Raw genomic sequence first — 23,849 nt, 5'->3', positions numbered from 1 at the left:
CCAAAACTTAGTGGTTTAAAACAATGAACATTTATCACACAGTTTCTGTGAGGAATCTGGGCACAGTTTAGCTGGATGCCTCTGGTTCAAGGTCCCTTATGTTGCAGTCAGGGTGTTGGTTGGGCCTCAGTCTGATCTGAAGTGTTGATGGGGAAGGATCTGCTTCCAAAATCACTCATGTTGTTGTCAGCAGGATTCAGCTACTTCAGGTTACATTAAGGGCCTCAGTTCTTCACTGGCTATTGTCAGAGACCTCCCTCCATTCCTTGCCATGTCAACTTCCTAGGGCAGCTGGCTTCTCTCAGAGCAGGTGAGGGAGAGAACCAGGAAGAACACCCAAGAACACAGTTTTTTTGGTAACCTAACCTTGGAAGTGACATCCCATCATTTTTGCCCTATGCTATTCACCAGAAATCAATAAATGCAGCCCACCCTCAAGAGGAGGGGATTACACAAGGATGAGAATACCAGGAGGCAGACATCATTGGGGGCTATCTGAGAGGCTGCCTACCATAGTAGGTTATATTATTTGTGAATTTCATTTCAGAATAATAAAGGAGACATATTTGTTATTTAAGGAAGTTTGTTGGGTCTGAAAGGGTTGAGAACTGCTATGTTAGGTAGTAATGAAACACTGGCCTTGTCCAGGGAATCAGGTATAAAATATTCACAGTGTCCATTATCAGGGGAATGGATAGGTAAAATGTGCTGGATGTACACCAAGGTGTACTATACAACAATCAGAAGCAATAGACTAGCAACATGGATAGAGCTTAGAAACAGAGCGCTAAATTTAAAAAGTAAGAAATATGAGATCTATAACAAAAGACCGTTTATGTATATTAAACACATATACACACAAAAAATACATATTTTACAGGAACGTATAAAAAAAGCATACACATCAAATACATTAGGGAGGTTACAGGGTAGGAGACATAAGAATAGGGATAAAGAGAATGCATAAGATACATAACAAGGGAAGGACTTGGGAAGGGTCAGTTACAATAGTATGGCATGAACTGTGGAGTGTGAATAATTCAACATTCTGAGCCTGAGATCCAAAATGTAAAGGAAAAAAAAATCAGTGTTGTGAGCAGAGCAGAAATAAAGCCCAGAGAGTGAAAAGTCATGGTGTGCTTCTAGAGGATGTTTCAGGTGGGTTGCCAGAGTCAAGTTTGTTGGGTGGAGATGCAGAAAATGAGGCTGGAATGAAACTGGAGTTTGAGTTTGTGAAAGGCCTTGAATATTCTCTTCAGAGACTGAACTTCATTCAAAGTGCAGAGTGCCTGGGAGGTCTTTAAGCAGAAGAGTCACATGACCCATCTTTAAAATAAAAAATCACTTCAGCAGGGAGACCACCTAGGATGAGAGCTGATTAGAACATGAATTAAGACAAAGGCATTTTAGGACCAGAAATCACAGGACTTTGTGTCTGAATGAATCTGAGAGCTATGGAGAGAGAGGTTTATATCCAGATGGAATGCTATTAATATGAATTGGAAAGTAAAATGGAAAAGCAACTGGGGAGGGAAGGAAATGAGTTCAGTCTGAGTGTGAGAGTCTAGAGGTGTCCTGTAGACAGATGGAGGTGCAGGTCTGGAAATCCAGAGAAATCAGGACTAGAGAAAATGGCATGGGAGACATCAATGCGGGGGCAATAGTTTAAACACTGCACAGAAACAAAAGTGAGAGAAGGGAGGCAACGGGCAGATCCTCAGAAACAGTACATCACGGGACAGAGAGAGAAGAAATGGTCCAAGAGGCAGAAAAAGATAAAAGAAGAAAAATGAAGAGGAAGTGAGGGAGGAGGAAGGGAAGAATATACAGTTGACTCTTGAACAACATAGGTTTGAACTGTGTAGGTCCACTTATATATGGATTTTTCTCAATAAATACCTACTACAATAAGTTACTTTTCAGCATTACCTTCATGAACTCTATAATCCAGTTCCACAAGGCCACTTTCAATTATTCATGCAACAAATATTTATCAAGCACCTGAACAGCACTTACTATGGGACTGTTGATAAAATGATAACATAAATACACAGTTCAGGGTTCATGAACCTTACAATGTAGCAGGGAGACATGAATAAAATAGATATTGTATGCTTTGGAAGATTATGATGGGGAAAGGGGACCCAAGAAGGTCAGAGAAGACTTCCTTGTGCAAATAACATTTGCGCTGAGACCTGAGAGATGAATGGGGTTAGGCAGTGAAAGAGGAAGGGGAAAGTGGGCTGTGCCCCAAACTTATACCATCTTCAAGCCTATGGTTACACTACTCCTTTCCCACTAGGATACCTTTCTTTTCTGTTGAAATGCTACATGTCTTTCAGGCCCAGCTAACACGTCTGCCCCTCCATCAAGCCTTCCCTGAGTGCTCCAGCTGAAGGCACTTTCTCTCTTACACTCCCACCAGCACTTACTTTTCATTTTCCTTCAACACTTCTTTCTAATGTATTTTCTGATTACTTATACACACAGCTTGTCTCGTACACTAAATCTTAAAACTTACTAAGAAAAGAGTCTGTTTCTTATTCACCTTTGAGCTCCCAAAGGCTAGCACATTCCTCAGACTCCCGGAACAAATATTTGTAGCATAAATTAATGCTTGTTTGACATCCCTTTTCAAATATGTTGTAATTCAATGAAGCTATTGTTGCAAGCTGTGCCTTTGGGACTGAACTTACTCTTTGGTTAAACCACAATCCCATAGTCATGGTCCCCATGACTGAGTAGTGTTTGCCACAGGGACTGCAACAAACCCTAACAAACGGGCAACTGTTCTTGACTGACAGGCGTTTGGCAACAACTGCCCGTCCTCCAGTGGAGGCTGAAATGAACTGAGGAAGGACTGTCTGAATTGAGTCCCCATGCAGTGGAGCTCTATTTATCCCTTGCATTTGGGCTGTGAGAGACAGTGACCCAGGCTTTGGCGTGAGGCTTTGGGGCTTTTCAGGACAACAGAAACACTAATGCTTGGAACAAAATCGTCAAAGATCAATATCAATGGACAGAATCCTAATTTGAGGCAGTGTGATAACAAGGGGAAGGGAGCTTTGAAGTCAGACAGACTAGCTCTGTGATCTCACCCATGTGCCTTCTTTGAGCCTCAGATTTCTCACCAAAAAACCATTCTGCAAAACAGTTGTGAAGATCAAAGATAATGTCTTTACACATACAATGCCTGTGCTCTACTAAAATGTGTTTATTCATCTATCTTCGCCAATATAGTTTGTACCCTGAGGTCAGGGACTCGTTTTTTGCCTCTACGCCTGCAAAATTTAGCAAAGTGTGTAAATATTTTTTAAACAAATGAACAACAACAGTGAAAGCTAAGATTTATGGAGCACTTACTTCATGCCAGATATTGTTGTAAATAGTAATTTATTTAATCCTTCAACAACCCTACAAAGGAGCAACCATTATGACTCAATTTTACAGAAAGAAAGCAAAATATAATTTTAAAAAATATGAAATTCTTGGTATAACTAATTTTGAAATAAAAATCTGGTGAGATTCACTTTAATCAATAAAAAAGGTAAAAAAAAATTTTTTTTTTTGGCCACGGCACCCGGCTCCCCTTGCCCTTGGCGGTGAAAGCGCAGAGCCCTAACCACTGGACCGTCAGGGAATTCCTGGTAAAATACTTTTTAAAACCTGGAAATGAAAAAATACAGTGGAAGGAGAAAGAAGGAAGGAAATAAATGTAAAAATGGGAAGAAAGAGTAGGAAGAAGAAAGAGAGATAGACACATGGAAAAAGAAGAAACAGTAAGATACTGTGGACTATCACTGTCCTTTGAAATAATAAGTAGAAAACTAATTACTCTTCCCAGTTCTTCAACTGTGATATCTTTATTCTTAAACTCCGAGAGTGACAGGGGACGAAAGACTTATCTTTCAGAGCATGACACAATTGGAGTGGTTTCCATCCAGTGAAAAGAGGAGGAGACAAAGTTATCTCCAAAAGAGGAGGGCATGAGCAAAATGTGAAAGCAAAGAGTACATCTGAAGAACACTGAACAGTGTTTTCGCAGCTGAAGCTTGAAGTCTGCCTATGGGAACAGTGAAAAATTCTGCTGGAAGGCCTTGAATAGCAGGGTAAGGAGTTAAACATATGTTCAGCAGACAGTCGCTGCTGTTAAAGGAAACAGCAGTTGTGGTCTGGAGCAAAATGTTTTAGTTCTGAGTTCAGAAGACCAGAATTATTGCTCAAGTCTGATACTAGTTAGTCCTTACCCTAAACCTTAGATTACCTCTAAAATAGGGGTGATAAGGCAGTTGTAAGGATTAAATAAGATATTATGACAAGGTGTGTTCACTTTACAAAGTAAAAATGTTATAGAAAAGTAAGTTTTCACTGGACTTCCCCGGTGGCGCAGTGGTTAAGAATCCACCTGCCAGTGGTTGAGAGTCCGCCTGCCGATGCAGGGGACACGGGTTCGTGCCCCGGTCCGGGAAGATCCCACATGCGGCAGGGCAGCTGGGCCCGTGAGCCGTGGCCGCTGAGCCTGTGCGTCCGGAGCCTGTGCTCTGCAATGGGAGAGGCCACAACAGTGAGAGGCCCGCGTACCGCAAAAAAAAAAAAAAAAAAAAAAAAAAGAATCCACCTGCCAATGCAGGGGACACCAGTTCGATCCCTGGTCTGGGAAGATACCACATGCTGCAGAGCAACTAAGCTCGCGAGCCACAACTACTGAGCCTGTGCTCTAGAGCCCGTGCTCTGCAACGAGAAGCCACCGCAATGAGAAGGCCACATACTGCAACGAAGAGTAGCCACCCCCCCTCACTGCAACTAGAGAGAAAAGCCCCCACGCAGCAACGAATACCCAATGCAACCAAAAAATAGAAGAAATAAAACAATGAATAAATTGAGGCATAATTCAGTTTTAAAAAAATAAGTTTTCACTGTTGTGAGGATTTAATTGATGCTTGAAGACTGAAATGGTAAAATTACTAAAGTGATGGATGTAGAAATGAAAAGGGGGCAATTGGAACAACATTTTGGAAAAAAAGGAGTTAATCGATTCGAAGATAATTTACAAATTCTAAATTCAGTGATTAGGGGAAAAGGACTATTAACCATAGAAACAGGGAAATCAAAAGGGGGTGAGTTTTGTTTTAAACATTTCAAATGTCAGAAGAACATCTGCTAGAAATGTAGGACTGGAGCTTGGGTAGGACATCAACTTAAGACCTCTGCACGGGGAATTCCCTGGCGGTCAAGTGGTTAGGACTCCGCCCTTTCACTGCGGAGGGCTCGGCCACTTCGCCAAAAACAAAACCAAAACAAAACTCTTCGTAGAGGTGGTAGTTGAAGCCAGGGGACATGATAGGTCACCAAGTAAGGGTTAATAATGAGAAAACGTGGGTGAGGGTATCTTAGGAACGTCTATGTTTACGTGGAAAAAGAGCCTGGGTAAAGAGAACAACGAAGTGCGGGTCAGGGAGGATAGCACAGTTCCATAGTATGTAAGAAAGGAGAATTTTTTTAGATGAAGATGAGCTACATGATTCAGTCTAAATTAGGGAACATGAATTTGTTTAGGACCTGGTTAGAGTATCTTGGGGCTTTTATCCAGCTTTGGTGCAGGGAACTAACAGTTGCCAGTGATGATACTAGTGCTGATACTGTTTTAGATAACTATTGATGAAAAGTTCAAAGGCAAAGACAATTAGGGATTTTTTATTGTCTTGTTTTGTTTTTGAGTAGTCCTTAGCAGTTCTTTTGGGCAGGGAGATTCGTCTGTGTATGTATTTGCACACATTTATTTGCTTTGTCTTATTTTGTCCTGTATGTCTTCCCTGGTTTTTTGTTTGTTTCTGCATTTAAGCACATTTTCACAAGGAGTCTGTCCTGCATCAGACTTTTGTTGGCTTGCCTTTCTACTCCAGCTCCTAGGAGGCTTTGGTAGCTTTTCTTCTGCGTAACCAAGCAGGCCACAGCCAGCAGATGGCACTATAGCAAGAGGGGCAGAGGGTCCCTTTAGGACCTGACAACAACTGCGGACTAGTAACTTTACAGTTTCAGCCTCGGACGACTCAGTTGCACTTTAGCCCGGACTCTAATAAAGCAGGTCAAGCTGTGTGCAATTAAGAATTTCAATGTACAAAATGGGATCTGCTGCTTTGTCTCCTCCATCCTGGGCCACCATTAAACTGAAGGTATCGTCAAGTTGTGAAAGTGTTGTGAGAAGGGCTATCCCGATATCGCCGTTTCCTAGTTAAAGTGGCCGAGGTGACCCCACTTTAACTAAATACAGGAGTCAATCGAGACTATCCTGATAGTTTAAAGAAAAATTCATACAAATAGGCAATTACCTAAGCGTTTCCCGACAACGTGTAGCTTTAGCATATGAAATTTGCGACTTGTTTTTGTTACAGTGTTCCTAATTTCATTTGAAAGTTCAGACACAGCCTCACTATCCAGATTTCCATAAGGAGTAAGAAAGATCCTCTGCAGTTCCGGAGGCCGCAGGGACGGCCTCTAGACCCCTATTGTCCGAGTTCTCTTACGTGGAAGCTTGAGCCGGAGGCCTCTGTTGCAGGTGGGCTGCTCCTCACAGACACACCAAACGCACACACACAAACAGAGCTGCCGCCATAGCGGAAAACAAAGTGCAAAACTGCAAGCCTTGGACTTCACTGGTGGCGCAGTGGTTAAGAATCCTCCTGCCAATGCAGAGGACATGGGTTCGAGCCCTGGTCCGGGAAGATCCCACATGCCGCGGAGCAACTAAGCCCGTGCTCCACAACTACTGAGCCTGTGTGCCACAACTACTGAAGCCCGTGTGCCTAGAGCCTGTGCTCCACAGCAAGAGAAGCCACCGCAATGAGAAGCCCACGCACTGCAGCGAAGAATAGCCCCCATTCACCACAACTAGAGAAAGCCTGTGCACAGCAACGAAGACCCAACCAGCCATAAATAAATAAAATAAATTTATTAAAAAAAAAACAAAATTGCAAGCCTTTACCTTTTCAAACACAACAACTCGAGCAGGTCAGGTTACACCCCAACACTAACTAAAGGGGCACCCATAAAAGATTGGTTACCATGGCCACGTAGGAAGCCTCCCGGATAGCTTTCTTAGCTTTCTTCTTACACACACCTACTCACGCGAGCTCCACTCACGCGAGCTCCACTCACGCGAGCTCCATCCACGCAGGTACCTAGCTCGGCAATCTGCTAGCCACGCCTGATTGCGTTCTGCGCTCGTCTCTCTGCCCTTGCACCTGCGTACTACGGCGCCTGCCCGTCGCCGCGGCCCGGATCGGGAAGTGTCAAGCGGGAGCTGGGTTCCCCCGCCTTTGCCGCTATCACCGCTGACCCCCGGACCCCAACTCCAGGCCCGGGCCCAGCCGCCATGACGAACGGTGAGAACTAATGCTCAGAGCCGAGGATGGGAGTGCAGTGCGAGTGGAAACCTGGCGGGCGGAGCCGGGACTGACGTGGCCGTTCTCCCCGCCCCCTCCCAGCCCAGTCCCCCTTTGGCCTCTCGGTGCCCCAACTCCTGTCCCCTATACTCCTCCGGGGGTTCCCCCGTTCCGTGCCCGTATAGAACCCCCAGTGCCTCTTGTGCCCACACCCGTAGTTCTTGGTTCCCACACTGTGCCCTTCTCCCTTCCTAGAAGTTCGTTCTGACCCTTACAAGCCACTTCGCGAGGCCAGTCCCAGTTGAACTATTGCTTTAGCAGCAGGAAAAAGAGGAGCCTCCTCACAGTTCTCTGTGTTCTCAAACTTTATTGGATAGTAGGCTCTTTGGGATGATCGATGAATCACACAGGATTTTAAACCCCATACTTTGTGGGGGGGCGGGGGTGAATGTAGATCCTAAAAAAAAAGGTCTCCTTGTTTTGTTAAAATGTCGGGAAGCTTTCTCGTGTTTGATTCTAAAGTCTTGCCTGGGCGATCCCATCTGGAGACCGTGGCTAGTGTTGCAGGGGTTGGATTTAGACACTGCCTTTTCCAAAGATGATGTGGCAGTTGCCATCCTGTTTATCTGACCTAATTTTCCAGGCGTCTTCAAACACTTTATAGACATGATTTCTGAATTCCAGGGAAGGGCAGGAAACGATGACTTTGTGGTCTTTAGAGTCGATCTTACAGGAAAAAAGATGACAAGATCTCTTAGGCAGTATGATTTGAAGGGCATAGGACAGCATTTCTCAAAAGTACCTTTTTCATAAGCCTGGTACTAAAGTTTCAAATTTCACTTCCTTGTGACTTTTGGCTTTGCAAAAACTTACGGGAGAAAAGACTAGCACGTATTGTTCATCATAAAACTTGGTGTATGTATTAATTTACTGGACCCTTTCCTGTGTGATATCTAGTTGTGAGATAGTTTTACTGGAGGGAGAGAAGGAGATGGAGTGGCCCAGAACTGGCAGATGCCAGTTGTGTAAAATATCCTTTTGGAGCTTCCTGGGCAGTCAGAGGTCTGAGGTTAGTAGGCACAGTACAAGAAGGGACATCACCCGGAGGAACAAATAATCTGAACTGAGAAATAAGAGAGCAGTTGGACACATAGTAATTAATAAATAAGTTTTAGTCATTCTTTCCCCTTTTGTGGTCTGATTTTTTTTCTACTTAGGTGATTCTTTGCACTTACAAGACATAGTTTGGTTTACAAATGTAAGAAGTAGAACTAATTGTTCAAAGCTTTTTTCCCCCACAATTGTTCCACCTTGTCGAAGCCTCAGATCTTTTATTGCTTGTTTGTTTTCAAGAATCTGTTAACTCAGGCAGAAATTTGGTTTGTAAGTAGAGTATCATGCGTGAAGTGTAAGATAAGCATAGGAAAATTGTAGTCATATGGATTCTAACTCTTGCAATTTCCATTAAGCTTTACTTTTGCCTTAACATATTCTTCACCAACAGATGCAGATCTGAGAGACTTGGCCAAATATCTACCTCTCCTTTATCACATGAGTGATTTATAGGAAGAACATGTTTCATTCTCTCAGCTCAGGCTCGAAGGATTCTTATGCCTCTCTCAACCTAATGCCAACACTGGCCATTCCTGGTAGGCTGATTCCACATAAAGTGATGCACTCTTCTCAGAATTTATACTTCTTGAAAGGAGAGGGAAGGGGGCAGTGAAATCTTTGTAAGGGGGTTGTCTACAAGTGATTTGGGGGAACAGAAAGGTAACCTTGTTAGTCCTGGGACCTTGGCTTCCTCTTGTCAGGGCTGGCACTGCAGTTGAGATTATCATCTTGATATTTTATCACATTCTATTCTCCAGGGGGATCACCTGTCCCAAACTGGATTAGCACCAAAGGTTTTTTTCTCTTTCTGTAACAGTGTACTCCTTGGATGGGATTCTGGTGTTTGGTTTGCTCTTTGTTTGCACCTGTGCCTACTTCAAGAAAGTACCTCGTCTCAAAAGCTGGCTGCTCTCAGAGAAGAAGGGAGTTTGGGGTGTGTTTTACAAAGGTAAGATCATATCTGTTCAGGGAGAGGAGATTGCCATCTCTGGACAGTGAGGTGCTGCAAGGTGGGGGTGGGATAGGCTGGAATTGTATGTGGTTCAACTTTTACATAAGTGTTTATTTTAGCTCCAAGGTAATTTTAGTATTCTCCATGGAGTAAAACTATATAAATTAAACAATTTTAATTGGACTAGAGTTGTTGGAAGGAATATTTTCCCAGTGAAAATTTTTTTTCTGAATTTCTGGAAAGAATTTATTGGAGTCTCTTTTAAGTATTGATTTTATTAACTCAGATGCTTTTTTACTTTTTATTTTGGGCATCTTCATCTGGAATCCTACTTACCTAGATCTTTTTTCAAAATAAGGCAAAATATAAACTAACAGTATATTCATCTAGAACCTAGGGCTTAAGGGTAGTATTTAAATACATTCCTGGGTGGGTTCTTGAGACCCTTGGTAGGTCTCGTCGTCTGTGACTAGAGATTTCAAATCTTGAAAGTGAGGACTTATATGAAGGGCAGGGTTTGACTTCTTTTCTCGTTTTATTTTTTTCTGCTAGCTGCTGTGATTGGAACTAGGCTGCATGCTGCTGTAGCAATCGCCTGCGTTGTAATGGCCTTCTACGTCCTGTTTATAAAATGAATTCCAAAGCATCCATTTCATCAACTGCCAACCAAGGGGACGAAGGTGAAGAGCCTGTCAGGAGCCTGGGCCCAGCGTAGGAGAGTTCAGCTAAAATCATCAAAGTCCCCAGGATGACACCACAGCATCTGCCCCTACCTTATGTGGGGAAAACTCCTCGTGGTTACAAACATTATTTATGCTTCAGGGGACTACAGAAAGCCAGCTTCCTTTGACCTGTGTGTAAATCAGTCCTCAGCAGAGAGCATATAATGTCCAGATGAATTACACCCCTCAGTGATACGATTACATACCTCCTGCTTAAAAATCTGTCACCTATTTTGTGCTTCAGCCCCTCATCAGGAACTTTTCACACTGAGGCTCATTAGGGGAGGATATAAGCTGTATTCAAACTTCTTGGAAGGAGAGATAATTTTCAAGACTTGACCTTTTTTTTAGTGTTTGATTTGGATTTGGCAAATTGCAGGGGGCTGGGAGGCTGGGGTGGGGAGGCTGGGTGGGAAATAGGAGTTAAACAATGCCAAGGAATTTTTTGGCTTTGGAAATTTATCTTTCATATACCCGTCTGGGAACATAAGAGAGAGGCATGATCCTCATTGCAAAAAGAGAACAGACGAAATAGCTGTGCTGTGTGCTGGTAGCCAGAGAGTTTTGCCAAGAGAATCTGGGCCTACATAAGATTTGGAAATTGTCTGTGATGAGACCAGAAAGGAGTAACTTAGACAAGAAACAATGTTCTATTCACCAGTATTCCCAAAAGGAAACTTCACCCCCTCAAATGGTATATTGAAACTGTTGCTATTTTCCTAAAGCTTTTTAAATATTTTCTAAATTACTGAGTGCTAAATACTGTTACTCAGTTTTAAATGCCACCACTAGGGGAAAGAGAAACTATTGAAGAAATAATTTGCAGTTGGGGTAGAAGAAATAAATAAATCTAGTATATTAATTCATATACTAGTAAAGTCATCTAGAATTTATTGTGATGTTAGATGGAAGTTCTGTCATGTTAACCAACATACAAACTTATTCTTTGTTTAAATCTGGGTTATGGCAATTTTCAGTCGATTACTTGTGTTTCTTGGCCCACTTTTAATTTTCTTCATATTGTAGTATTTAGCTGTCTCTTGGAAATTATAAGAACATGGGAAATTTGAATGAGAGAAGTTGATGGCATTCATAGGCATGTTTGGACAGTTCATAGAATCCATGAATAAAATGAGAGTGTTTTCTAAAGTAAAGGAAAGCAGAGGTTCGCAATTGAGATTGATGGGCTTTTCCATGGAGTATGGGAACTCCTGAACAAATCATTTTAGATGACTCTACATTTGAAGTGAAGACTTCTCCATTCCCTCCTCCTTTTATCTGCAAAAGGATCAACTGTTGCATTTCTGAAGCCTAGAACTTCTCTATTAAAAAAAAAAAAGAATTGGTCTAAAATTAAATTATTGTAAAGAGCAAGCAGAGACATAGGTCTACCAGTGGAATTATTCACTAAAGTAAACTTGACTGTGGACAAGTTGGCTGTGGTTGACCCCAGTGTGGCAGTAAATTGTCTTTTGTCTTATTCCAAAAGAACAAAAGCTGCTAGGAAGTTTAGGTTCTGAAACATTCAGTTTAGTGCTTTGATGGTTCCTAGAAGTATAGAAAGTCATCAAGTAAACACTACATGTCTAATCATCTCAGAGTTATGGCTGTTGTCTCTTCAGGAATTGGTCCACAGGGTAAATTTCAATGATTCATATATTTTTCATTGTCATTTCTGAGGATCTTTCACACAAGAGAAAGGAAGGCTAGTGGAACAGAAAGAAGAGTTACACCTTGTGGGTGTGAGTTTGGAACCTGTTGGCCAACGGGAATGTCACTCTCTGGAAATACAGGTTCAGCATGTTTTGCACTTGTTATTTTGTAGCTTTAATGACTTTTGTTTCCTAATAGGGCTAATATCTCTAAGCTTGGTGTTTAGAGCTGCTTCATATTTTAAACTAGTCCCATTTCACAGTTCAGATCAATTTTTACAGCCTCCTGGGTGGGTCATCTTGACCTAAGCTCTTGAACTGTTATATTTTGAGATGTTTTCATACCAGAATGTACCAAAAAGTACACAGAGTGAAGGTAATTTACAGCAAGAAACAAATACACAGCTTATTTCATTTCTTGACTTTAGATAAGCAGAAACTTGTTTAATTCATCACTTTGGTTGATGTATCATATATTTTTGACTGAAAATTGTAGGAAGTTGTTCCTCTAAGGGAGTCTTTTAGGAGTGGAAGAAGGGGGATAGCAGTATTGCCTCAGATTCAAACTGGCGTCACCATAAACCCTGTATGCCAGGGTGGAATGAAGTCAGCTTTTTATAGTTGAAATAAGACTTTTTATTCACCATTGTCTGCACAAATCCTTGAAAATAAAGTTTCTTTCCCTACTGTTTTTGTCCATTTTGTCACATGCATGCTGAATTATTGAACTTTGTTCAATATTCCCCTGGGTTCTGCCCATAGTATACCTTTTTAGTTTATATTAGTGAATATCATCAATCCTGTCAACCCCTTGTGATGGTCACTGAATGTATGATATAGTTCAGAATCTATGAGGGTATATCTTTGAGGGAACTAATTTTATATATATATATATATATATATATATATATATATATATATATATATACACACACACACATTTTGAGGTGTATTAAACAATGTAGATAACATTCTCCAATACATTTTACCTACCAAAGCTATTAAAAGTATCAACTGCCATTACAAGCCATAAACTTCTTCAGTGAAATGAGGTTATCAGGTTACCCAGCCACATACGTAGAAAATCCTTGGGCTTCTGGTACATACAATGGACACTTTTCCCCAATTTGTTTATTCCAAGTACATGGTGGGACTGGCACAAGTACAAATGATAACAAAATTCTGATTTGTCTTCCCCCCTCACATATGTATTTCTTGAAAAAGGAAAAAGAAGGAACTGAGACATTCAAATTGTGCTTTGTGATGTGAAAGGAGCTAATTCTAACTTACATAATTGTTCCTTTTTTTTTCTTACACTCATTCTTGAAAGATTTATTTTAGCGGATATGAAAGTAAATGAAGATTCAGCAATATGACTGCGACAGCAAGTTCTGGGTAGCAAGAGGGCTCTGTGGGGACAGGGATATGTCTTCCTACCTTTACTTATACTACTACCTAGTGTATATTAGGTAGTATATTAGTAGTATATATAGTTACTATATTCTAACTACCTAGTCCTTGGACTTAAGTAATCTATTCTTACCTTTCCCTTTGGTAAAATGATGTTTGCCTTCTCCCATGGGAGAAGGAGCTCCTAGGGAAGCTGATGTTGGTAATGACCAGAATTTGCCTTCTCCCTGGGAAAGAAATCATTCACCTAGAGGTCTCTTGAGATTGAATCATCTTATATCCAGAACTTGGATCAAAGATCAAAGAAAAACTACAGATATGGATATAAATGTGTAGCTGCACAGAGATCCAAGGACAATCACGATTCAGTATTGTGGGAATTTGTCCCGCCTTTACCTGGGCCCTTGGTTCCCCTCCGAGCCACGTGGGGGCAGGAAAGTGCGCACTCGGCGAGGGCCTGTGCTCGGTTGTTCCTCCCAGAACCCTCCGGGGCGGAAGGCTTTAAAGGAGCTTGCGTACTTCCGCCCTTTCACCGGAGGGAGAGCGGCATGGGGTGAGGCTGGTCAGAAGTGTGGCGAGGTGTGTGGAAGGCGCCTGCGGGCTGTGTGTGTGAGTGGACGCGAGAATGTGTGAGTGCGCGCGTGGTGCGTGCAAGGTGAGTGCGTGCGCCCGCCCCCGTGCCCCTCCCCCGGCCTACACCTTGATCTTATTTGATCGGGTTGTGACTCCCGCCCCGCCGGACCAACCCGAAATGAAAAGCTCCCCTCCTGCGAAGCCCCTTCGTCGGGGCACTGTGCAGCGAGGCCCCTTGGGCGGTGGCAACGCCGCGGTCCCGGAGGTCCCGGAGCTGGTCCTACGAGGCCCGGCGCTCAGAAGTGATGAATTGATCAGATAGATGAGGCTGGGCTTGTCCTGGACCACTGATTATCGAGGCGATTCTGATCTGAGCCCGGGCCCAGGGCACGGCCACCCGTGGCGTTGAGGCTAACGTGTCAACGGTCGGCTGCGGGCCCCGGGCGCTGGCGGACGGAGGTAGAATGAGCCGTCGCCTCGCCCGCGGGAGCGGGAGCTGAAAGGATATGGAGGCCTTGTTCCCCGCTGCAGTTTTGTAGCCGCCTCCCTTTTTTTCTTTAGACCCGACTTGTCATAATGACTCTTTTGTATGGTACCAACACTGGTGCCCCCGGTCTAAAGGCACTATACAGCGCCTGCCGCGAAAGGATATATGTATATATGCATGTCTGTATACGTGTATATATCTGTAAGAGAACTTGGAGACCTTATAAGAATTCAGATTCCAGGGACCCGCACCGGATTTACTGAATTAGAATTAGCAGGGGAGGGGGGCTTGTCTAGGAACCTATATTATTTAAAGCCTCCATGCATGGATCGCAGTAATAAATTTTTTGATGTTCAGTATCAACCCACATGAGGTGATTATCCCAGAAAGTCACCCACTCTGCCACTTTCAGCTATTCTAAATAAAGAGAACTGAAAATATTGCCACTGGGCAGCAAACACTATGAACCGATTGGAGTATCTCGGTGGAAGAGGGGCTGTAATAGTTTGGTGGTATTGACCCTGCACCTGAGTACCAGGAAGAAGCCCTTTCATATCTGATTTATTCAACAATGCATATGCTGTCCAACCTTAGAAATGGGAACTTAGTGTACAATATTCTAAAAGGTCTGCCATTTCTTGCTCATTTTAACAGCAGGCTCCTGTGAGTGGCTTGTAATTTTAGAAACCACATTACTGTATCAGTTTTTAGGTACCTTCAGACCCTAGGATCAGGTTGTTGAACGCTGTTTCCAAGAATAGGGGGCTATATATCACAGCACAAATCAAGGCAAAGAAAAGAGAATTGACTCCCAGGCAAGGAGACAGTAGCAGAGTTAAGAGAATGAACAATGGCAAGGAGCCAGGGAGATGGAGCCCTCATGGAAAAGTAGAGCTCAGAAGATGACTAAATCCAGAAGGTCTGAAATCTGTTAAGCGTGACCTCAGCATAAGTGTTAATGCCACAAAGAGCTACTAAAATTAGTGTTTGTAAGCTCAAGAGAATGGACTATGTCCATTCTTGCTTTCCCAACACTTAGCTCAGTACCTGACACATAAAGTTTGCAAGAGGGTCTTCCCTGGTGGCGCAGTGGTTGAGAGTCCGCCTGCCAATGCAGGGGACACGGGTTCGTGCCCCGGTCTGGGAGGCTCCAATGTGCCGCGGAGCGGCTGGGCCCCATGAGCCATGGCCGCTGAGCCTGTGCGTCCGGAGCCTGTGCTCTGCAACGGGAGGGGCCACAACAGTGAGAGGCCCACATACCACAAAAAAAAAAAAAAAAAAAGTTTGCAAGAAATGTTGAATGGATATGGTTCGAATGACTCCAGTTCACAAAACGTGAATACCTGTCTCCTGCCAAAAACAGTGCTGTTCTGTCCTAAATCTGTATCTTTTCAGCAAGATGACTTTCCGAGTTGCAAATATGCCCAACAGGATTAGTTTCTAGAAGTTGAGAAACTTCCATATTTTAAGAGTAGTCATGTGGCAACTGGTAGTCCATGGGTAACAGATACTCCAGGCTTCATCTTACACAAATCTATTTCATGGAGATGGGCGGCAGGATGTTCCACTATGATTAATTAGTCCAGGGGCCCGTCAACACTTAGGTGGAGAAGAAGCCACCATCAGTCTTTCGGGAATATCCTCCATTGCTGGCTGCAGTGTGAGGGGACACTGTGGAGAAAAGAGAAGAGGGAGCGGGCTGTGAATTTCAGATCCTTTGCCTTTTCTGGGAACTTGTCGCCCATACATTTATGGGGACAATGGAGAAGGTTCTAACAGCTGAGGAAACTGGCATATAGAGGACTGATGGGAGGTAGCTATAGGTCTTTCACTCCCCGGTTTCTGCCCTTTGCTGAAAATTTTTGTCCACTAGACCTAAGGCTGAGGTAGTGGCTCTGAAAAACTGAATTCATTTCCTAGCTCTACAGTCAGCATGTCCCCTGGTTTTAGTCTGATATGTGCCAGACTCTCAGTTATCCCTGATGTTCCCTAATAGCCAATCACCTTAACTCCCTGATTCCTGTGACCATTTAGAAAAACTCTTGCACCATCCATCTGCCTCCCACCCCTCAGTCTTCTGACCCTTACCTATGGATCCCTGGATGCTGTGAATAGACTCCTTCTTAGGGTTGATCCAGTGTCTGATGTTAGCTTGGGAAGTGATGGCGGGTGGCTGGGGAGGGGATAAAGATTCTCCAGAGAATTGGATCTTGATTCTAGAAGATGGTGTGGGGAAGAACACGGGAGAGTGAAATCAATCAGGAGAAGAAAGGTAAGGAGGGGAAGAGTTGCATGCAACCTTAAAGCAGCTGAGGCTTCCCTGGTGGCGCAGTGGTTGACAGTCCGCCTGCCGATGCAGGGGACACGGGTTCATGCCCCGGTCCGCGAAGATCCCACATGCCGCGGAGCGGCTGGGTTCGTAAGCCATGGCTGCTGAGCCTGCGTGTCCGGAGCCTGTGCTCCGCAACGGGAGAGGCCACAACAGTGAGAGGCCCGTGTACCGCAAAAAAATAAAAATAAAAATAAAATAAAGCAGCTGAAGGCCCTTTTTACCCTCTGGAATGAACCAAAGATTTTGTGCTACAGATGAGCACAATCCTGGAAGATCTCTGTTCATTTTAGAAAATAAAAAAACAGAACTTGTATTACAGAAGTAAAAAATAACAGAAATCTCTAGAAACAAGAACCTATTGATTGTTATTTCCCAGATGACACTTTACCTTACTTGATTGGCATTGTACTTAGGGAGAGGCTCCGCCTCCACCACTTACCCATGGGCATCCTGAATGGTCTCCTGGTGTATCAGTGTCTCACTTTTGCTCTTGAACGTCCCTGTGTGGTGGTTGTACAAGGCTGCTAATCGGAAATCCAGATCATCCTTCGGTATCTACGGAGGAAGCCAACCCCGCCACTCCCAGGATTAACTTGCCACATTTGCACCTGCTCTAGTCGGGTTCTGTTGGGCTCTACTCTTGCCCCAAAGCAGAGTGAACCCTTTCTGGGCCTGAGATCCACCAACTCCCTACATACCAAATTACTATACATGATGACTTCGTAACTCTTGTCCATAAAGAATTGTCTCATGGTTAGGTCTAAGGAGTGGGGAGCTCTCCTGGAGACATGAGAACCACTATATTGTCCTGGACTTGAGCTTAACGGGCCTTACCTCATTCATGGTTATAATGAGAAGTCTGGTGAGAGAATGATTTGCTCCAGATAATCAACTGCAGCAAAACCCAAGCCTTCTGACTTCCCAGAGGAAGTTGATAAGTTGGTATTTGGTTTTAGATTTGGTAGGATCTTGGATTGGGGACAAGATAAAGATGCTAAGGTAGTCAGGGACAGACTACCTTTCAAAAAGGATATTAATTAGTCCTAAGTGGATATAAGGAGAAATAGCATTTCAATGCTAGGTACCTCAGGATCAAAAAAATAAACAGCCTGCCTCATGGACGTGATTGTGGGAGTTGAGCTGAGTCGACACCAGGGTTCCTGTTGCTGAGCAAGGTGAGTTGGGTTCTTATATGGCAGTTTCTGCAAAAGAGAAACCACATCGACCCCTGGTTACCAGAGGCCTTGCTGATGTGATAACGTCAGTGACATCCATCCCCTATCCCATCCCATTTTAACTGAATCGCAAACATCTAAAAGAGAAGAATGAAATGGGGCAAGACTCCCAGGCTTCTGATCTTCCTAAGTTTTCAATCTCAGAACTGACAGAAATGGGCCAGGAATACAGGGAAAGGGGTGAAGTGGGACAGGAGGTGAAGGGTGGGGAGCAGAGAGGCAAGATGAGCTCAGGTTTAGAAGTCCTGAGCTTGAAGAAGAGAGAAGATATCCTAATGCAATTAACAGGTAGGAAATTGGAGGTGTGCAGTTGTTGGAGGAGAGCTCAGAACAAGTAGTAGAGATCTGGGGGTCATCCCCCTGAAGTGGTGGTTGAAGCCTGCAAAAAGGCGTCTGACCAACAAGGAAGAGGCGGTTCATGAGGACTGCACAGTATTATAATGGGGGTGGTGGTGGGAGCAGTCAGAGACAAGAGAATCAGGAGAGAGCAGTGTCTAGGCAGGTGAGAAAATTTCAGTAGGCAGGGAAGGGTCATTGTGTCTGCAGGAATGTCAAAAAGTTCATTGGATGTTCAGTCCTCTAATTAAAACCCCACAAGTACGAATATGAAAAGCACACAGCTGATTTCTTCATTACATGTAAAATGCCATACTGTTCACCACTGTATCCCCAGTGCCTAGCACAGCGACCTAACACATGGTGTTCTAAAATGAAATATTGATTGAATCAATGACTGAGTTCCAGTGAGTACAACTACAACCTAGTAGAAATCTCGTTCAACCTATTGGATGTAGGAACCCTCCTCCTCCCCTGTATATAACACAGTGCTGTGTGACTCAGCTCAATTAGGCATTAATTGAGTGGTGTGAACCAGGCAGTATACTGTCACCAAGAAAGATGAAAAAGGAAATGGGAAAACTACAAATACATATGATGCAAGCACAGGCAGCTCTCTTCCCATTCCTCGAAGGCTGCATAAGCCTCTATAAGCAGAAGGCTGAGACGGTCTTTCACTGAGAAAGTCGAGCCTGTCGAGCGTGAGTGCCATCTTCACATCCATTTTCCTTCCCTCTCAGAGAAAGGGAAGAGTCCCTTTTATTCAAGAATCACCCTTCCCTGAACCCAGCCCTTCCTGGTGCTTCAGGGCCCTGTGCTATCCTGCCAGCCCCTGTACCCAGCTTCTCCTCATTCCTTCGTCACTGTCTAGCTACCCACTCCATGACCTTCCCTACCGAGCCAGCCTTCTTAAAGAGTCAACACTTGCCACCTCCACTTCCTCCCCGTTCCCATTCCCTCTTCTGCCCACTGCTGTCTGGCCTCTGCCTCAAGCACCCACTGAAACTACTCTTGCTGGTGACCACTGACATTTGTGGCTAGGTCAGGTGGATCCTTTCCAGTCCTGACCTTCTGACCTCTGCGGTTTCTGCACCACGACTCTGATTCCACGAAATGTTCTCTCCATCCTATGTGGGTCCAGATCCTCCGGGTTCTCCTCCTACCTCTGGCTATTACTTCTCAGCTTCCTTCTCAGCTCTGCTTTCTCTCTCTGTCCCTTAGTGGTATTCTCCAGGGGGGTTGTCTCTGCCTTTCTGACTCTCACATTCACTGGATGAGCTCATTCTCTCCTATACCTTCAACCACCAGATGAATACTGTGGCTTCCAGACATTTTCAACCCACAGCTCTCAACCAGGTTGCCTACTCTTCATCTCTATGGAAATGTCCCACAGGCACCACGAAAACAACAGCTACATAACTGATCTCAACATCTTTCTCCCCAAACTTGCTTTCCCTGGATGCCTCATTCAGTAAATGGTATCAGGTAAGCCCTCAGAAAGCTCTCCCTGACTCATCCACTCTCTTGAACCCATGTCCAGTCAGCCACAAAGTCCCATCAGTCCTGCCCTTTGCATCTTACCGCCATCCCCTGCATCACTGCTGTACATCCGTTACTCCTCCTGGAGATCGCTGCACCAGCCTCGTAGCTGATCCCTCTTGTCGCACTAACATCCTGTCCAATCCACTGCCACTTGTGCTTTCTACAACACCCATCTAGTATGCCACTGCAGTACTTACAGTCCTGAGATGATTCCCCAGGATGAAAACCTAGCTCACTAGCATGCTGTACACAGCACACCCACCCCAGGAGGGTCACCTCTCCAGCTTCCACCCTCTCCACTCCTCCATTTCACACCAACGCTTCAGCCACTTTGGACTCTTTGGTCCCAAAGAGGCCACCCTCATCCTCCTCTCCATGTATGTGCACCTGCTGCTCCCTTTGCCTTGAATGTCTGGTTCCTGTTTCCTTCCTCCTAACTTACATTCCACCTCCTCCCTCCCCTGGTCCAGCTGACTCATAGTTGAATGTCAAAACTCACCTGCTCTGGGAGGCTTTCCTTTAAGCTCCTGTTTCCCATGAGAAACCACATATAACTGTCACAACACATGTGCTGCTGTGCAAGCACTTTTGCTGTTGCTGTTGTCAGTCTGGCTTTTATACTAGATTTCCCTGAGAACACGAGCTAATCTAATGTGTCTATACATCCTCAGTTTTTAGCAGAGCGCCCGGCATACAGTAAATAATAAATGTTGAATAAACAAAAGGGAGTGCTTTGATTTTGTTATTAAGCCACAATTACCATTTAGTTCACCTTATTTTTCACCACTTCAAACATCTCAAATACTTCTACGAGAAAAGTGGAACCTGGGCCTGGGTAAGCCCCATTTTGGCAATCATTGCTTAGGGCTGTGAGTGCCTCTTGTTCCTCTGGACTAGAACTCCACTTGCCTCTGCTCAAAAGCACCTGTGAAATGTTGGCAGACCTGAATATGGGGACATGGAGGAAGGCAGAGAACAGACTTCTCCGGTACCTGACTCAGTGTCCTCACCATAGTCCTTTAAGTTACCATCTCTTCCTGTCGCGCCGACAGAAAGAAGAGTGCGGTCGACCCTACTGGGAATCTGCGCAAGAAACCTCAGTACCTTGGAAGCCCGCAGTTTTCCCAAGTAGGAATCATCGTTTTCCAACGTAGGATGCTGGAAGGGGTCTCGGGTGAGAGGCATGGTAAAATGCCGAGCGAGACACTCTTAAGAGTGATGAGAGGCCCGCGCAGCCGCTCACAATCTTGCACGCGGAGGAGCCGGGGTCCCAATTGTTTGGCACGCCCAATTTCAGTTGCCAGGCAACTACCCCGCCGTCTATGACTGAGGCGAATTCCCTCCGAGAATGGCGCCACCTGGCGGTCCAACGCGGGAGGCCCCTCGGGAAGAAGCTACTGGGAACGCAGAGGGAAAGCGCCGCTGAGTGTACCGGGGAGCCCTGGATTGGCACTCGTGAGACTTCGGTGAAAAACGCCGAACAGGTCTTCTGCAAAAGACTTCAGTTAAAGAAAGTATTCCTAAAAGGTGGCCCAGAAATGTCCTTCCTCCTGGCATCTAACCAAAGGATTTCTCAAAGCGATGAGAGAATGGGGATGTCAAGAGACGGAAGAGTCCAGGTGTCGTGCTTGGAAAATTGCCGGCTAAGGCAAACTCTCCTTGCTTAAAGGAGTCTCAGGGCTTAGCATAGCGCCGGTTGTAAAGGCACAGATGGATTTGGCGGGGTGGAAGTAAGATCTCCAGAAGAGGCTGTTAGAGTAGGTGACACGTGCCGGGGCCACTCTTCCAGGCTATAAGCTCTGGAGAAGAGACGGCATCTCAATCCTTTTACTATCGCTTCACACATAGGAGGTGCTTAATAAGTATATATAGAACGCCACGTCTGCAAAATTAGAGGTGTTCATAAGTAGCCGATGGCTACGAAATAATGAATTTGGTGGCGATGGCTTGGAGGTTGTTTCCACCGCGTTCCTTACACGAGCCCTGTGAGCGCCTGTTGGGACGGTTGCAGACCCTGGGCACTCGCATTCCCACGCCGCGCGCGCCAGTGGCGGCGGCTGCCATGGCGACCGGCAGGTGAGCTGCAGAGGAGCTAGTGGTCCGGTGCCCCACCCGCGCGGAGGGAACGAGGAGGCGGTTGCCAAGGCGACGTGGGTAGGAGGAGGAGAAGAGGAAGGAGGGAGGAGGAAGGATGGGCTGCCTAGGCGTAGCCGCAGGGAGGTGACTGAAGCGAGCCCAGCCCCTTGCATCCTCCCCCCTGTGAACCTCCCTCCCCTTTTTTTCCGCCTTCTTCCAGCAGTAGCTGCAGCCGCAGCACCTGAACCGCTGCTGCCGCTCGCTCAGAACAACACTATGGCTGAGCCTGGGCACAGCCTCCATCCCTCTGCCAGGGGCAGGGGAAGAACCGAGCCGCGCACACTCCGGCTTCTGCGGCTGCTGCTCTGGGTTGGGACCACCTTCCAGGTGACTCAGGGAGCGGGACCGGAGCTTCACGCCTGCAAAGAGGTACTCTCCTCCCGACTCGACCCCACTTAGGTCAGAAAATCTTGGATCTCGGCAGGGATCTTGGGACCCACGCAAGACAGTTTCAGAAGCCATGGAGTTTAGGTTTCTTTGGGGATGGGGGGTGGGGGAGGAAGAGGAGTAGACTGGCGTCATGGAGAAGCCAGCCCACTGGAGGACTCACGAAACAGATCAGCCTCACAGCTTGGGCTGCTGAGCTCAGGGGAAAGGTCCCAGCTCCAAGGACCTCAGGAGGGACCTGAGTGCCTGGACTTGGGAATGAGGGAAGGAGAAGACATGGGTTGTTTCCCAGCTGGGATGAAATTACCTTAAAAGTGGTTGAAAACAAAAGATTATGTACAGAGGGGCAAAATAGAAAGTGGGAAAAGGGAGAAGTGGGGTAAGAAAGGAGTTTGGAAGGCCAACGGAAAATAATGGATCGAAGTGGGAATCCTTGTGATTTTATCATGGCTTCTAGAAAGTATGAAAATGGGAGGTCTGCAAGGGGGACTGAAGGATCCCATCACCTCTCTTCCCTTGGTATTAAACATCCAGTTTCCTTGTGGGCTGCTAAATGTGGATCCTGTTTATAGTTTGCCTCCCCCGGTGTGCTTTCTTTAGTGTACCTGACAGTGCATGACCCACCTTTGGCCAGACTTTGAGTTCTGTAGTATCTCACTTTCAGCCAATCTCTACTTTCCTTCTCTGGACTTTTGCTGACATATGTCGTAAGTCTTTTTCAAGGTGTTTCTAAAATGTTGCCAACATAATTCAGAGAATAAGTAGTGAATGTCTTCCAACCAAAAATGCCTTTGAACATTCTTTTGGAGGGATACAAAAAAGGAGTAACAAAACTCAGTAGTTTCTATGGTATTGAAATAACAATAATTGGTTGTGTTCTGAGTAACTTTTTAAAAACCATATGGCAGACGCAGCAACAACATATTTACAAGAACTTCATGGCAGAAGGCAAATAAAGTTGTTATCTACGTGAAATATGAAAGACTTTGTAATACGTTGAGTCTAGCCCTGTACAATTAATCTGAAATGTCATACTTGGCTAAGGTTTTGAGAGGTTGAAATATTATTTATAAGTTGTCATGGTTAACTAGTGATTAGCAACCATAACCCCGTCCCATATGGAAATGTATTATTATGACGGTATTCTAACCATTAGACCATCTATGACAAAACAGATCATGAAGAAGTGAGGGGGGTGGGAAGAGAGAAGAGAATTTTTGTGTGAATAAAGATACTTCACTTCATTCATGAATATGAACAAGTGACCCCAGTCAGTGGAAATTTTTGTAACTTGTATCAGTACCAGCAGTGTCCTGCCCTGGGCCATCCACATTTTCACCCAGTCACTGTATGACCTGTTTTAAAGATGGCTGGGAACAGGATGATTTTGTCAGTAAGTGTTGCTTACTGGCCTTGGTGGCCTGTGGTCTAACCAACCAAGTGAGTTCCATCAAGCAAACTCACTTGCCTAAGAATCCAACATAGGACTCCCCCTGTGTGGAAGGTAACAATCTTACAGTTCAACTACCACTTCTTGTTGATATGTTTGTCCACTATGGAAAATACGAGCCGGTTAAGAAATTAAACACT

The 23,849-nt window shown here is 44.9% G+C and overlaps 2 protein-coding genes and 1 non-coding gene across 4 annotated transcripts; 2 read left to right on the top strand and 1 right to left on the bottom strand.

Annotated features, from left to right (window-relative positions):
- The first annotated feature begins 7,233 nt into the window (after positions 1-7,233).
- On the top strand, positions 7,234-12,508 carry TMEM167B (transmembrane protein 167B). Its single transcript, XM_004323110.4, has 3 exons — positions 7,234-7,382; positions 9,313-9,444; positions 10,000-12,508. The coding sequence occupies exons 1-3, from the start codon at positions 7,373-7,375 to the stop codon at positions 10,080-10,082; spliced, it is 225 nt and encodes a 74-aa protein (XP_004323158.1). The 5' UTR covers positions 7,234-7,372; the 3' UTR covers positions 10,083-12,508.
- A 1,250-nt stretch (positions 12,509-13,758) lies between these two features.
- On the top strand, positions 13,759-14,178 carry LOC117309991 (small Cajal body-specific RNA 2). Its single transcript, XR_004524268.1, has one exon.
- Positions 14,179-15,814: 1,636 nt separating this feature from the next.
- On the bottom strand, positions 15,815-20,987 carry CFAP276 (cilia and flagella associated protein 276). Of its 2 annotated transcripts, none has more exons than XM_073810062.1 (5): positions 20,841-20,987; positions 17,709-17,825; positions 17,063-17,178; positions 16,380-16,507; positions 15,815-15,962 (listed from the first exon to the last, which is right to left on the bottom strand). In XM_073810062.1, the coding sequence occupies exons 1-5, from the start codon at positions 20,919-20,921 to the stop codon at positions 15,892-15,894; spliced, it is 513 nt and encodes a 170-aa protein (XP_073666163.1). In that variant the 5' UTR covers positions 20,922-20,987; the 3' UTR covers positions 15,815-15,891. The 2 variants fall into 2 exon arrangements, with proteins under 2 accessions (XP_073666163.1, XP_073666165.1); XM_073810064.1 differs by lacking the exon at positions 20,841-20,987 and adding an exon at positions 20,729-20,774.
- Positions 20,988-23,849: the final 2,862 nt, after the last annotated feature.

The sequence above is a fragment of the Tursiops truncatus genome, chromosome 1 (assembly GCF_011762595.2).
Source record: "Tursiops truncatus isolate mTurTru1 chromosome 1, mTurTru1.mat.Y, whole genome shotgun sequence".
In the NCBI taxonomy this organism is placed as follows: domain Eukaryota; kingdom Metazoa; phylum Chordata; class Mammalia; order Artiodactyla; family Delphinidae; genus Tursiops; species Tursiops truncatus.
Note: the sequence above shows the minus strand (reverse complement) of the source record. Positions and strands in the feature narration are given on the sequence as shown.